The following is a 17284-nucleotide window of genomic DNA, read 5'->3' on the forward strand; positions in this document are numbered from 1 at the left end:
GGCTAAGATGAAGGGAAGATGGGCGCTACGAACTTTCGGAACACCCTATATATTTATATATATATATATATATATATATATATATATATATATATATATATATATATATATATATATATATATATATATATATATATATATATATATATATATATATAGATATATATATATAGATATATATATAGTTATATAGATATATAGTTATATAGATATATATAGATAATATTTTGGCGAAAGTTATTCATGAGTTATATCTCTCTGATAAAAAACGTTCTTTTAGATTGCAAAGATATGTATTGTATGCACAGCCTGAGGATGTATATACGGAGTTGCCTGATGAGCCGTACCCGTGAAACTCCGAGTAGCAGTATGATGGTAGTTTAGTTAGGTATATTATGTGATATATATATATATATATATATATATATATATATATATATATATATATATATGTATGTATATATATATATATATACATATATACATATATATATATACATATATATATATACATATATATATATATATATATATATATATATATATATATATATATATATATATATATATATATATATATATATATATATATATATTTATTTATAAACTTTGTAAACGCCTACAGTGGAATAACGACCTTCCTAACCGGTTTCGAACCTCTGGACATACACTCAGCGTTCAAAGCCTAGTGGATAGGGTGTCCGCGTACAGAGCGGAAGGCCCCTGGTTCGAATCCCGGTGGAGGCTGAAAGTTTTTTCACTGTTCTTGATTTTCCAACTCATTACGATTTTCATTTATATATATATATATATATATATATATATATATATATATATATATATATATATATTTATATATATATATATATATATATAAAGCGTATAATGGTTTTGTCAACAATGGATGGTCAAACATGGTTGTTTCTATAATCAGTATCTACGCCATCTTGTTTGGTCATGTTGTCCAGTTTTGCTGCGCAGTGCGTTTCATGCGATAATGAAAGTAATTGGATTGGGTTCAGTTACCTCCATAACTTTAATGTAAAATGCAACCATGTAGCGTTGCCTTAATGCTTTACTCTATTAGTTCCTAAGCTTTGCAGCAAATCAAGATCTTTAATTAATGCAATACATACATGCACTATCAGTAAGTGAAAAAGAAAAACAAGTTTTCGTCGCCAAGCCACGACCGATCACTCTATTTATATTGCAGTCCATTCATTTAGTGTTGCTACATCCCTTGTCTTCGTTGATCGGTTTATCTTTCTGCAAAGAAAAAAAAAATCAAATTCATTTCAATAGGTTGTGACGTCATAAGAGAAAAATATCAATATAACTATTGACATACATTATACATAATATTTCGCACCGTGGATCCTCAATAATGATCTCGTTTGCTATGGAAAGATGCAATGAATGTTTGTATGTATACGCCATCTTGTTAACATTTAAGGTCATTTACCAGCCACAGTTAGGCTAACATCATATCGACGCATATACGTCGGTTGCACGTTAGGGGAATGCCCTGAGAGAATCCTTCGCGTGCTACAGTGAAAACTGTATTATATGTACACGTTCAAAATGTTATTAAACATAGTTTTAACCCATTTGTAATTTGGTTTTGATAATATTATAAAATATGATTTATTTATGGTCTGATAAATCACTTTGTGTTTCAAATAATAAGGAAAACTGTTAAATTTGAAATTAAGCGATTTCCTATTTACATGCAATAAATAATCATATTTTGACAAGTTTCCTTGACAAGACATTGTTCATTATAGAATATAATGGTTAATTATCCGCCACTGAATTTCTCATCAGATGAAAAAATCCCAGTTCAATGGTATATCTTTCCTTGCCCGATTGCATTATAATTTGGCGTAGGCCTACTTGTCCGGGTAGAATTTGGTAAATATCTAGGAATCATTCGCCGAACAAACGCCTGCAGGCGAGAATATTGATCTTCATTTGTTTTTATTTATACGCCCTTTAGCTGTTAATGACAGTACAAACAAAACAATTAGAATGTAGGCCATAAGTGTTTTAGAGTAAAAGTCCTAATTTTCGTAATTAGTACTGTTTAAAGATTTCTGAATCAAAGTAAACACAGTCGCGCGAAAAACACTTCTAAGCATGCGAACAAGCCGGGTAGATTGCGCTTTGCACAAACGCAGGGTGATTCACTCAATGTTCCACTTGTGCAGTTTCGCCAAACGTAAAATACGTCTCGGAAAACACAACTTAAAAGTGCTTCAAACAGCTTTTGAGTTTGCCTTGACAATTCGAAGACAATATTTTAAGGCGCTCTTCTTCAATAACAGGGGAAATAAGTCACCGAAACAATGTTTTGAAGTCTTTCCGTTTCTTAATATAGGCATATAAATGTAATATTATAAAAATGAGAATACATTATTTCTGATCACGTATTTCCTCGGGCTACCTTATAAACCACAGACCCCGCGGCGGCGGTAGCACCTCCCCCTCCCCCTCCCATCACACCCTTCCAGTCTAGTAAGACTTTGTATATCTTTGTATATAGCAGCTCTCTACGTAAAGACCATGACGGTGCTCACCTCATATACAGAACGTGTCGGCCCACTTGTATCGGCTTCGCCCTCGACGCCCGCATTTGGTCTTGTGAGAAATGCTGTGTTAGGCGCAACAGCGTTAATATCCTTCAACTGTCGGATTAAGAAGGGGGAAATGGAAACAGTTCAATGAAAATATTTTGTGTTATTCAAAGAACAGCGTAGTGAATTCGTTTACCAATAAATATATATAAATAAATTGGCCGCTTGTTTTTCAAGTGAAGGAAAGTTGAGGTTCTCATTGGGGCAAGGGAAAATCTTCATTGTGATGATTCGGAAAAGTGAAGGTGACATACAAATAACAAACTTGTCAGCTATTTGGTATGGTGTATAGCTCTAACCTGGTCTATGTCCACAAAGAAACGAAAATGCGTGGACAATTTAGTGTGTATACGTCCGGTAAGGATATTACTACGGACGACTTTACAGTCAAGACAAACGCGAGTTTCATAATATGTTCCTTTTTGCAACAACGACTGTTAAAAGTCTACAGGAACGACCCGGTGACGTGGCTAGAGTCTCAGGGGTGCTGTTTCGAGAGTGCATGAGAACTGCGGCCCTTCGCCTTTCCGTTATCCAATCTGCAATAAATTAATTAATACAACGCCAAATATGTATATCCAGCACAGGTCTGTTTGGTAATGTATCTTGCTGGGCTGACAGTTGTGATCCATTGAGTCAAAATGTCAGAATCAACCCTTGGGGCCCGTAGTCATTGGGGCCCTGTTCATTGGGGGCCCTGGTTGGATGGACCCACCTGAACCGCTTATTGTCACACTTCTGGAACAACCTACCTTTGGTATGAAAACCAAGCAGAGTGTCAGAGTTGTGGCGAAGAATATAAACGTAGAAATAAGTGCGTAGTGGAGTGCTACGTCATCAATTGCAAGGGCCACTGGTGCACCGACGAAAGAGAGGACCACGACAGTGTACACACTCATGCCTGTATCAAGAAATGAGAAAAACCAGATGATTTCGACTAAAAGTAGCTGAGAACTAATCTAATTTCATAATAACATTCGATCGAGGCTAAAATTTTACAAAAGAACGCACACATTCTTTGCAAAAGAAAAATATTTCCAATATGTAATTTCTAATTTCGAACCAAAGTATGAATTATATGGTGGCTTCTGAAACAATGCTATAATATTCAAGACAATTAAATATATACCACCAGATTATATCAAAATTTAAAGAAAAAAAACACACCTGCTTACCTATGTACTTAGAATCGTTTAAAGCTTTAACTGTCACGTGACGCGTTTCCCAAGCTAGGAATGCCCCAAACATCAAAAGCACTCCGTTGATACTCAGAATGAGCCCGTAGAAATATATTTGACCATTAGCCTCGCATACCGTTGCCAAGGAAACCCGTAAAATATCGTTGTGATCCAGCTGCATGATGTTAAAAGTATCAGGGTTAACAAGACTAGTATTTCGAGGAGAAATGTAGGCCAAGACTCAATTATATTCCTTGGTTTTCTCTTCGGTTCTAATTTCCATAATTTTGGCTGACCTTGTTGCCATTTTCCAACGGTACCAAAAGCTAATATACCTGGATTTCTGTGCCACACTGTTCTATATACGAGATATATTTTAAATTACTGAAACGCCCACCTAATTTACATATTTTTATACACGATCATGTGGGTTAATTCCTTTTATATCAATTAAAGTTTTATCTGCCAGAAATATGAAAAATATAGGTTCCTTCGAGAGTTTTTGCTATGTTTTCATTAACAATATGCATATATACATATAGTAATATGCATTGGTTTTTAATTCCTTGGTATTTTGTGTGTGTGGGTATGACATGTAAGATTGCAAAATGAATATGCATATAATTAACAGTTAATGACCTCATTTACATAAACTCATACACAGATAAGAGAGACTAAATAGTGACCAGACAATTGCTAGATATGCTAAATTTCATTCAAAGTGGCAATTTACTTGTGTAATACTCTTAAAATTTTGCAACAAACAGCTGTACAGTCCCTCTTATATATGAAAGCATAAGATGTAGACCTACCTTGAAATGTGTCTCCCTTTGGACAACTTTCAAAGGATCTGTTATTTCCCAAACTAAAAATATTAATATATCCACGGCAAGCAGAGCACCTATCATCACATATAAACGATGATCTTTAATACTCTGGAAATAACAACAAACAATATGTACATTTAATGGTTAAAGCAACTTTATCTTTATCTAAAGGGCATCACGAAAAACAACTAACTTTCAACTTCCCGCCAAATCCACTCCACTATATGACGTTGCATGCCGTACCAACTCTGTGTAGGATGCGAAAGGTACAATAGCAAGGAACAATTATTTATGCAAATTAGTCTTAGATTTCACGAGGCTCTCCAGTGCTGTAAACATACCCATGGATAGGACCGATATAACAACGCCGTCTGTAAGGTTTGGGGAGTGGCTGGAGATCCCCTCCACCCCCACCCCACCCCATCGGTTGTGGTTTACATTTTGCTCATAAATATGCAATACATTACGTCATATGAACTGCTGCGCATATGATTGGTTAGCACACCTCGCGTATAGACCAACTGTATGCAGAAATGTACTTGAAAAGGTCCAGAGGAGGGCTACTAGGATGATTAGTTCCTTAAAGAGTGTTCCTTATTATAGGCGGTCATCTCACCACACTGGAGCTTAGGAGGTTACGTGGGGACTTGATCCAGGTTTTCAAGATTGTGTATGGTTTCGACAATTTATTCTTACCGACTTTTTCATGTTTGCTAACAGTAGTTGTACCAGAGGTCATTGTCTTAAACTCCAAAAGTCACATAGTAGGATTAATATTCGGCATATTTTTTTTCTAATAGGGTTGTGAATGAGTGGAATGGTTTGCCTGAGAAAGTTGTACTTGCAAGTAGTGTCAATGGGTTTAAGAATGCTTTGGACAAGCACTTTAAGCATTGTAATCGGGTCTGAGTGTTTGTGTCTTCAGTTTTTTTTTCTCTCTCTATAGGGTCCTTGATGGGGACTTAAGTGTCCCTCCTGATCCTTTTTTCTACTAAACTAAACTAAATAAAATCTCGTCTGGTTGACCATGGAGCTATAAACAGACGAAATGTATAGAATCGTAAACAGGAATCACGAGTCAATTGATTCGCGACGAAATGTCCAATGAGGGTTGTCTTGTTTCGTTTGATCAGGGAGGTGTTAGAGATGGAGAAACTAGAAGCTCTCTCCCGGAATTAACCCTCTGTATCAATACATAAACTAATGTCTTCACAAGTCAATTCATTGTCCCTTGAAACTAACGATGATTACCATTTCCAGGTGATGCTGAACCAATTTTACACAATCTAGAAGATCAGCAGGCAATGACACTGGGAACTGGTAAATAATTTTTAATGTGATGTGCTTAAAAGACATCATTTATACTCTTATAACTCTATACCTTTCCGCTTTTCAGTCTAAACGGCTGAAACGTCAAATCTACAGTATCATGTATCAAAGTTTTAATAAGCCGTCGAGCTGGTCATTATCAACTCGTATGAATAAGTATATAATTTGCTTCTAAATTATCCACAATATCCCGGCAAGGGAGAAGTGAAAAGTGTTCTGAAAGAAAATGTTAAGCGATCACCAATCCATCTAGGATGGCATTGACTGCGGAAGGACCATCTTCCAAATATGTTATATATGGATACGTATAAGAGACCAAGGCAGAATTTAGCTATGGCACACATCGGAAGAACCTCTCATCCGCTCTTAAAGGTATATGCAGCTTTGGTATCAATAACCCGAAGCCCAAATAGTACCAAGAATATAGGCGGCAGCACATTATCGATTCAAAGGGCCAATTTGTGTTGTTTCTCCATCTCTATAAAACCTATACCAGATTACAGTCAATTGCAATGTTATTACGAGTAAACATTTTAAAACATATTTAGTAAGAAAAATATTACCGATCAAACCCCAACAAAGTTGCTTAAGGATAGCAGTTTCTTGCATGTTTAATAGGATTTTTCTCACGCAATATATCTATAATTTATAGCACGAACGCCATGGCACGCGATCTTTTAAAAGTAAAACTGCCGGCAAGAAGGTAAAGTCACTCTACGTTATGTGATATTATAGGTCATTAACATAAAAGATTTTAGCTCCCGATCATCCATATTTTATTAAATAAATATTCGCGAAATGTCAAGGTTATTTAGAAGTTTACATATAAAATGCACCGCTTAGGTACACTTACAATATTAATATGTATAGCTATGCGTAAATACTTTAATTTAGGCTGCTTGTAAAGATAAAGGTTTTAGATCTTACGAAACGAAGACTTTAAAAGACTTATTATTTCTCAAGTAAGGTATATTTAAAGCGTATTATTTTTTCATTGCGGTGTATCTTGCTTATGGATATGTGATATATGTTTGATTTAGGAATGTTACGGGTTACTCTGATGGCCATGTAGTTGGTGGGTATATGAGTTGGTGCTGGGGCTGGGAGTTGGGAACTGTGATTACTAGAGCAGGGAAATGGTTTAGACATGAAGCAGAACAAACTCATCTAGTCTAGGCACTTCGAAAGACAATTATAAATATGCAACAATTATTTCAATATACCTTCCATTTACAGATTTTTTCTTCTTTTTGTTGTAAGTTAAAAGTTTTCTTACCATTTTTTGAAGTTTCTTGTTGGTGAATATTCTATGAACCCGCCATGTTTTAGCAAACATGGCGCCATAAGCGATTGAGAAAGATGCAACGAACGTCCATAAATGTCCCTGTCAGGATGGAAAGGAAACGTGACGTCATTACTCTGTACACATGCGCACTTGAAGCATGGTCACATTGTCGAACACTGTCGAACGGGTGGTCCATTTATTTGCATTCGCGTTTGCAATGTGCATAGTACACGTTTCCTTGGTTAAAGGATTATTTAGTAGAAGTTATGCTTCCTACGTAAACTATGGTACATTAGTTACGGCATGAACTTGAAACTAAACTCCAACTAGCATATTTTATCGAGGACGAAATTCATATTGAATTTGGTATTGTCATAGGCAAAAGGAGGCTATATAACGTGAGGGAAGAAACATATTATAAACATATAACATATGAACATTAAACATATTATAAACATATTATAAACATATAACATATATGAACATAGAACATAAATATATTAACATATTATAAACATATAACATATATGAACATAAAACATATAAACATATTATAAAGGAGGAAGAAGCGTCACTCTCTGTCAACTATAAATAAGTCTATAATCAGTTCTAAACACAAGATTGTGCTAACAAATATTGAATGAATACCCCCTGCTAACAAAAAAGGCGATGGTTATGCCCCTTACCCCTCACCCCTCACCCCTCACTCCTCACCCATCCCCTTCTTTGTCCAAGCGACTGTCATAATTTATGTTACCTTGCACATCCAAATGAGGGCGTCTTCTGAAACTATGCCGTCGTCAATCCCAAAGAATATCATAGAGACGTAAGCCAAGATTCCTCCAATCAGGATCAAGTTATTCAAATTAGGACTCGACATCTTGATGAATCTGAAGTGACACACGGTTAGCATATGGAAACGATATTCAGGAGTAAGATATGGTATATCTTTCTTCTAATATTTCGCGAGTAAGTAGCACTTACATTTAATCCTTGTATTAAACGAGTTTCGATTGCAAATTATGAAACATTGTTAATAAAAAGTTAAACAGTTAAAATGCACAAAAGTTGCTTACCTTTTATGTCTGTTCTTAATATTAAAGGCTAGAAAAAAGATCGCCAAAATAGCACCGCCAACAGCAAGGGTTGTCATGGCAATGAATAGAAACTTAGGGATTGTAATCCTAAGTTCTTCTACGATGGTAGAATCTGGTGGTGGACCATCTCCTTAAACATAAGAAAAATCTATTATCTTCCCAAAATGTTAGAATCTGAATGATTGCTAAGTTCACATGCAAATAACATTCATATCTATCCTCAGCAACATCAAGTCACATTCATAAGTACACGCTCACACACACACACACATACACACACACACACATATATATATATATATATATATACATATATATATATATATATATATATATATATATATATATATATATATTTATATGTAATACCATAGACTGATCGTTAATAGAAATAAAACATATATGTATGGCCGTTGGTTCAAGCCCAAGTCGGGTAAAATATAGGGTGAGTTTTTCATCCAGGAATCCACATTCGCCAGCACATTGCCTTCATAAACTTATCGAGTCCTTCGAACCATTTCGTGAAGCTGCTTACTGCCAAGACGATTTTTGCAGTATTAATTGGTAAATCATATTATAGTAAAACACAAGAGATCAGTCAAAGATGAGAGTAAACGCTACTGGAAGTTATACTTGCTTCTTTGCGATAAATGGATGTAGGAGAGAATGGCTGGAAAATATAACCAAAGTATTTACATATTTTGGAAGTTAAGATATACCTGATCGTGTTATACTGGAAAGAGATTCTTTTACAGCCAAACCTGCACAGAATGACGTCATTGTTCATAAATAATCCACGTATCTTTACCCTTTATTCGAACTCTGTCATGCGCCCATCAACCTCAATTCTTACGCAGAAATCACACAAACAGCCTTGTCAAATCAACAACATATATAGAAAGAAAAACCTCTCTCGCTGCGTCATTGCGACGTATTCAAGTCATTCATGGTTCTTTAAAAATGATATGTTTTGTTTGTATACTAAATGAGCTAATTAAAACAACGACGAGCATTAATTAGTGCATCTTGAGGTCATATATGCTATAGTGTTATATATGTGATGCCTGTGCGTGACAATTTTCTCCTTAATTATCTCCATTGTAGAGATGATTTCTCACTCAATATTTTATTTAAAGAATAATTCATAGGATTACCTTATAGGATATACATGAACTCCTCAACTTCCGTGCATGACGTCACTCTTTCTGTTACGGCATATCGGTGTTGTTTTTATTACGACATTGGCGGAATACATTATTGGGTCCTTTGAGTGATATAGCAAACACTGTCATATAACAACTAACCTGAAAGTAACCGATTGTGGTTACAATCTAACGTGTCCCGGAATCTTTGTTTCTTTTCAATAGAGACTATTTGGCTATCTTTTGTTTTATTGATTTCATAACATTTTTGGAGGGGTTTTAAATCTCGAGAAGAGCAAACACAGAGCGATTATAAACACAGACTATAATTTTAGTTGATAAAGTACCTTGCCATATATCCTGTTGAATCCATTGGAGTGGTTCCTCCTCTTTAGACGGATCGTAAATTGCAACACGGATCTCTGTTCCACCTGTAATAGAAAGAACCAATGGGATAAATATATATATATATATATATATATATATATATATATATATATATATATATATATATATATATAGGCCTATATATATATCTATATATATATCTATATATATATCTATATATATATATATATATATATATATATATAGATATATATATAGATATATAGAAATGCAATATAGAAATGCAAATGTATATCGGATGGTATTTATTACTAAAGCAATAAAGCAAATTAAACAGGGACAGAGCCAGGGAGGAGGTGTGGCTGTGGGGTCAGTGCAGTTGACTCCCATGTAGTTCTAAACTCCCTTCCCTTCGTTCTATACACGCAAGGTAATCAATAGTGACGTCATAAGGAGAAAGAAATTTGTGACCTTGAACGTTGAACCAGGTGTACGTCACAAGAAGTTTATTTGATAAATTAATAAGTGCATAACATGTACCAGAAGGGAAATGAAGTATTCTTCAAATTTCGGAAGTTAAATGCACGTTTTATTATATTTTATTGTTGGCAAAATTCATTCAAATTATATAAACAATAATACACAAACTTATTCTGAAGTCACGATTCCTTTGTCTATCTTTCTGATTATTTATTTTAAAATTTATCTTTAAAATTGTGTCCCATACACACAAGCATGATCAATCAAATTTTGTTAATTAGAAGAAGAAGAGGCAGAAGAAAGAAGTGAACCATTATATTGTAGAGAGTATGACTAATGAATAATTGATTCACTTAATGGAAGTGTGTGTGTCTGTATATTGTAATACATATTACTATCTGTTTTGAACCATGAAATTTTCAATAGACTGAAGTAAAGATAAAGTTGTTTCACGTTACACACAATTATGTGTGTTTCGTGTGTCTACTAAGTAACGTTACGTTAAATTTACTTTCCTATAAATTTCCTAGTTATGTTAATGAAGTATATATATAAATATATATATATATATATATATATATATATATATATATATATATATATATATATACATATATATATATATATATATAAACATATATATATATATATATAAATATAAATATATATGTATATGTATTTATATATATATATATATATATATATATATATTGCACAAAACATTCGGATCTGGCTCCACTGTATTATTTTGTTCACAGTTGACATCAAAGAATTTATCAAACTTTAGACAAAATGGAACACAGAGACTTTAGATCTGATTTCACTTATATAATTTAGTTATCTTTCAATAAAATAATTCTTTTTCCTTCACAGATGCAACTAAGGTTCTTTTGTGATATTTAACCTTTTACCTTGGTTCTGTTCGAGGACCATACCCCCAGTTCGGCCGCCGTCATCTGTAAATGTTACTGGTCCCTAGCAGAAAGGAAAACACAACAAAAATACTCCTTATTAAAAAAAAAATAGTTCATAGCAAACATGTTGCGTAATTTTTTACTCTTCCGCAAATATATATTTTTGAACACAAACGCTGTTGCTATGGTTGGATTGCAACATAATGTCTGTGACATTGATAGAGTCCTTAATGTATTCTAGAAAAAAAAACGACTGCATAAATTATACTCATACGACATTTACGTTTGAATCCAGGAGAAAAGTCTGTTAGTTTTTCTCTCTCTTTATTTCTACAAACGAATTTGTAACGAATCTATTCATATTATACTTCCTACGATTCCATAACGGTTGAATAGCAGTTTACGAAACATATATTGAATGATTTCTTAATGAAGGGATCATTGACAACTGATCACACGTTCTAAACGTACGACATTTCAAAAGTAGATTAGTAATAACAAGGACAACGCTTAAAGAGTCAATTAAAGCTTTTTGGAACAGACTATACCTACCATCTGGTGATGCACTTCCTGGAGTATCTATGGCAACAGCAGAGTATGTTATATCACTATGGAAACATGAGACGAAATTCTCTTTGTGTTTCTTTATTAGGTACACATCATTCATCAACAGTAGAAATTTCAATTCTTGGCAATAGGTAATGCATGATCATATGAATGAATGAATAAATCAATCAATAAAGAAATAAGCTTAACTTACTGAAACTCCAAGAAAGTTCATTGACCTCATAGCATCAAAGATATGAGTGTACACGTCGTTATTATAAGTAAATTCAGCAATACTCCTTGGTGGATCTAAACGAAAGGATAAAAAACGACTTATGGCAAACAAATATGACGTCACGTAGGATACGCAAACTAATGATATACCTCAATATAAAGGTAAGAAAATTAACGCAATGCTTCTCCTGCAGCAAGTTAAAGAAAATACACCGGCCCCTTCAAATAACGTCACTGGCTTTCGACGATCCACCCTCCCCCCCCCCCCCTTACCCACACCATTCAATCCTGCTCCACCCATCATACATAACAATAAACTATCAAGCGTTCCCTACTACAGTATAATTTACGTTCAACAGTACAACTCCTATGTATTGTGTTCTAAATATTGCTATGATAACAGCAACAAAAGTTTCAAAAGTACTGTCCTGTTAGTTTTGACCCTCTAAATTGTTCACAGATATTTGAAGAGAATTAATTAAAACAATAAGATAACCTCAACCTCTCCAGCCCCTCCAATCCCTCCAAACCCTCAAATCCATCCTACCGCCGACACCCCTCCCCCCATCCCCCTTTCCGACCCAATTATTGAAGTTTTCGTTTTATATGATATGTAAAACTTACTCTGCATTTGAAGTTCTTGGTTAGCTTGATGTAGCGCCATTGCAATAGCCCACGCGGAATCGAACCCGTAGGGTGAGTTCTGATACGCTGAATCATTAGACTGTACATTACTCATCGTGTCTTCTAATAAGGCAAAATATTCATCGGTTGACTGACCAAAAATAAAGACAAAAATCAAATATCGGTTGGTGTCTTTTAGTTGTAACATAATTTTTAATCTGCTTCTTTACTATATTACAGTTTTTGCTGTCTTCAGTTTTTACAATGAGATTGTCAATAAATTGAAAGAAACTTAAGTTCGAGCCCTATACTGACCAATTAATCAATCAATCGCCCGGCTAGCTCAGTGGGACGAGCTGCATAAGACTCTTAATCTCATGGTCCACCCCTTGTTTTGTTTTTCTGGCCATGCAATTCCGGAATATGATAATTTACGCAGGAGAATCTCATGGTTAACTGTATATATCAAACGCCTTTTTTAGGTCCAAAAACACAGCCGCAGTGATCTGACCCTTGTCCATATTAACAAGAATGTAGTCAGTAACGCCAATAATAGCAGCAAGGGTAGAATGTTGCTGTTTGAATCCAGATTGTGCCGAACTTAAAAGCCCATTGTTTTGAATATGACCATAAACTTGGGCATGAATAGCTCTCTCAAAAATTTTAGTAATAACAGGCAAAACTGAGAAGAACCTATAGTTGCCACAATCTGCTCTCAGCTCATCCTTAAAAATAGGGAAACAACTGCCTGTTTCCACTTAGCAGGAATAAATGATCTACGAATAGTAAAATTAGGAATAAAGGTAATTGGTTTGGAAATGTAATAACTTCCTGACCAATCAAGCAACCGCCCGGCTAGCTCAGTCGGTAGAGCATGAGACTCTTAATCTCAGGGTCGTAGTAAAATCCTTTCAAAGATACAGGACTGAAACGTTTTGTACTGTTGGTAAATGTTTTATGTACATGTTGGTAAAGGTTGTACTTCTAGTCGGGCCCTCCTACTGGCCCAGGCCCTGGGCGATCACACCGGCATGGTTACGCAACTTGCAGCCTACATGAACATGCTACTGAATATGACTATATGAAAATATACGGGACTAGAACTGTGTTTGTATAGATGTAGCGGCTGGTCATTGATAATCAATTTCGGTGTTAACTTAATGATTTCTTTTTTATCTTTCTTTTTTACCATTTTCCATTAAGGTATATAGGCCTAACTGAGTGAAGAGATAACGGATGATACTCTTTGCATGTGTACTGGTACTATAGGGGCATTTTGGAAATCTAGTATACATACTAGTACTGGTATTGGCCCCCATGGTCTTGTACTCGCATTGGTACTAGGGCCATTTTGGAAATCTACTATACATACTAGTAATCGTATTGCCCCCCATGGTCTTGTACTCGCACTGGTACTAGGGCCATTTTGGAAATCTAGTATACATACTAGTACTGGTATTGGCCCCCATGGTCTTGTACTCGCATTGGTACTAGGGCCATTTTGGAAATCTAGTATACATACTAGTACTCGTATTGGCCCCCATGGTTTTGTACTCGTACTGGTACTAGGGCCATTTTGGAAATCTAGTATACATACTAGTACTGGTATTGGCCCCCATGGTCTTGTACTCGCACTGGTACTAGGGCCATTTTGGAAATCTAGTATACATACTAGTAATCGTATTGGCCCCCATGGTCTTGTACTCGCACTGGTACTAGGGCCATTTTGGAAATCTAGTATATAGATACTAGTACTCGAATACGTACTCATGTCATACCCTTGTACTCGGTCTCATATCAGAGGCGGATCCCGTGGATGTTATAATATATTGATTGATTATTACGTTATAGCCGTCCAAGCCGAAACGATTCGTTGCTTTATTACAAAGCTAAATTATAAGTGTTGAAATATGTTATACTTATACAAAGTCGACAGTCAGACTTAAGACTCCCTAACTCAGTACTTAGCGCAGAATAGGATTATGCATGTAATTAAGATGTACAAAATAGCACTTGAGAGCTCGTTTATACAGCGGGTTGAAACGATATTCGCAATTTGGAAAACGTTTTAGGCTTATTGAAACAGATCAATCAACAAGATTGGACCCGTAAAACTAATAACAATATATATATATATATATATATATATATATATATATATATATATATATATATATATCAGAGATGATGCTATAAATCGTGCGGCCTACGAGCTTCGTTCGAACAATCTGCGTTGACCTGTTCTGTACTGTACTATACGAAAATAGATCACAGGAAGTTGTTGACTGAAAATCGGTACCGCCTAGTGAAATTCCCGTTTTCGTGATCATATTGACAGTTACAATAGAAACACGTTTCATAAAAAAATTAAATATGAAAATAAATAAAGAGTGATGTCATAGTAAGGGTTACGCTGTATTGACAAAGAAATCATTTTTGCTCCTCTCCTTCACTATCTGTCCATGTACAAATATATATGTATGTATGTATGTATATTAAATCCTCCTGCAAGCAGGAACTCGCGAAGAAGCCTCATTGGCTTATCAACGCCGCAAGTTGACCGAAGTCAGTCTCTTACATTCATATTTAACGTCCATGATTATGAATTGTTAATTGTCAACAACTCTGTACCTGGACGACATACATTTATCTGCGAGTGACTCGAACCGGGGACCTTATGATTGAAAAGCACCGGCGTTAACCACTGAGATAACACTCCAAATGTGTATGTAAGTGCATGGTACGAACTAAACAGTCGACAATTCTTCAACCCAATTGTTGCAAACTATAGCACAGTTTTTTGCATACATGCAGCCTCCATTTGACCACAAATTTCTCAGCTGAAAGGTGCCACCATTCCTCTGTTGATCTTTCTCCTGGACGACATAGGATCTTAGCTCCCACCCGCAACCCCCACCCCAAGTAAAAAAAAAAAGGAGGTTGCGTCTAATGCTGACATTTTTATGAAATGAACAAGTTTCAGAGGTAGAGATCTTGTCTGGGATGTTAGCATAGCATTTGTTAACATTTATACACGGCCTGTATTGACGATCAATACATACGTGTTTCAATTAAACAGTGAAACAAGTTGTTTACTATAGTGGTGAATTAACGACATGTGATGTTGATGTCGCTTGTATAACGAATAGCGCTCAACTGATCTTATGCACTTACGATGTTAGCAGGGCCACGGTTTGGTGACCTGTTCCTGGGGTCTCCGTCCACTGAGAAATAACCTTCTACGGCTTCTTTCATCTCGTCTATCGTACAATTGACGTCACTGGTATCGCGCCACCAATTGGCTGAAAACCATCCTGCCAAAAAAAAAAATCGAAAAATAAACAACAATAATTGAATCATGACAATATGTGATTGTAAATCTGAAAGACCCTCTCACCTCTTCTAACCACTTCTCTCCATCTCGCAACGGCAACACCTCTCAACGGCCTCATCCCCCTCGCTACTTCTTACCACCTCTCGTCGCTTCTCACCATCTCTCGGCTCCTCCCATCAACTCTCGTCACCTCTTACCTCATATCACGACCTCTCACCACTTCTCTCCATCTTGCAACGCCTTTCAACGCCTCTCAACGCCTCTCAACACCTTTCAACACCTCTCAACGCCCTCATCACCCCCTCGCTACTTCTTACCACTTCTCGTCGCTTCTCACCATCTCCCGGCTCCTCCCATCAACTCTCGTCACCCCTTACCTCATATCACGACCTCTCACCATCACTTCTCTCCATCTTGCAATGCCCTCATCACCCCTCGCTACTTCTTACCACCTCTCGTCGCTTCTCACCATCTCTCGGCTCCTCCCATCAACTCTCGTCATCTATTACCTAATATCACGACCTCTCATAACTTCTCTCAATCTCGCAACGCCTCTCAACGCTTCTCAACGCCCTCATCACCCCTCGCCACTTCTTACCACCTCTTGTCGCTTCTCACAATCTCTTGGCTCCTCCCATCAACTCTCGTCACCTCTTACCTCATATCACGACCCCTCACCACCTCTCTTCAACTCTCAACGCCCTCCCGACCCCTCACTGTACTTCTTACAACCTTTCTACATCGCTGTTAGTTTTGAAACCTCAAGCCTACAAATATTCTTTCGATATAGTAAACAACTTAATATTTTGTATTTCCTTTATTTCCCTTTTAAGCATACGAGACATCGATCACTTTAAGGCGTATCTGTTCTTCTGCAGTTACCAAACAAAAATAAATCCATCTCAACAATTAAACTTATGGGGAAAACAGAACGTTTTATAATTTGACTCATCAATATACTTTACCGATTATTACCCATACATATCCTTTTCCGTATAATCCTTGCTTGTAGGCTTCGCAAAAAACCTTAATGGCTTTATTATGGTAAAAATTGCCAATGATAATTCTCGCTCCATTTCTCTGAAAGATTAAAAATTAAGAGTGAAAAGAGCTCTTAATAACACAGTATTACTTAATTACTGTTACCAATATAATACCGACTCGTTTCAAGATCAATTTAGCGTATTTAAAAGCAGTTGGATGTCATTTTCGATGAGAATCTCCATCGACAGGCAATTTTTTTGGTAGATTAATATATCTTTTGTCAGCTTTAAAGGGTCATGACTTCAAGGACAAACTTAAATTGAATATAT

General features: G+C 35.8%; 1 protein-coding gene across 2 annotated transcripts in view; it reads right to left on the reverse strand.

Moving 5' to 3' along the window:
• Positions 1 to 878: 878 nt before the first annotated feature.
• Positions 879 to 17284, reverse strand: part of LOC139984214 (gamma-aminobutyric acid type B receptor subunit 1-like) — a 35306-nt gene continuing 18900 nt past the window's right edge. For both annotated transcript variants that reach the window (XM_071998022.1, XM_071998021.1), the window contains 14 exons: positions 16937 to 17051; positions 15812 to 15951; positions 12638 to 12788; positions 11994 to 12088; positions 11231 to 11294; positions 9839 to 9922; positions 8329 to 8479; positions 8010 to 8142; positions 7244 to 7351; positions 4624 to 4746; positions 3809 to 3986; positions 3386 to 3534; positions 2577 to 2684; positions 879 to 1266 (listed from right to left, as the gene is read on the reverse strand). In XM_071998022.1, coding sequence (XP_071854123.1) covers positions 1219 to 1266; positions 2577 to 2684; positions 3386 to 3534; positions 3809 to 3986; positions 4624 to 4746; positions 7244 to 7351; positions 8010 to 8142; positions 8329 to 8479; positions 9839 to 9922; positions 11231 to 11294; positions 11994 to 12088; positions 12638 to 12788; positions 15812 to 15951; positions 16937 to 17051 — 1647 coding nt within the window. In that variant the 3' untranslated portion in view covers positions 879 to 1218. The remainder of the gene's footprint in view (positions 1267 to 2576; positions 2685 to 3385; positions 3535 to 3808; positions 3987 to 4623; positions 4747 to 7243; positions 7352 to 8009; positions 8143 to 8328; positions 8480 to 9838; positions 9923 to 11230; positions 11295 to 11993; positions 12089 to 12637; positions 12789 to 15811; positions 15952 to 16936; positions 17052 to 17284) is intronic.

The sequence above is a fragment of the Apostichopus japonicus genome, chromosome 17, assembly GCF_037975245.1.
Source record: "Apostichopus japonicus isolate 1M-3 chromosome 17, ASM3797524v1, whole genome shotgun sequence".
In the NCBI taxonomy this organism is placed as follows: domain Eukaryota; kingdom Metazoa; phylum Echinodermata; class Holothuroidea; order Aspidochirotida; family Stichopodidae; genus Apostichopus; species Apostichopus japonicus.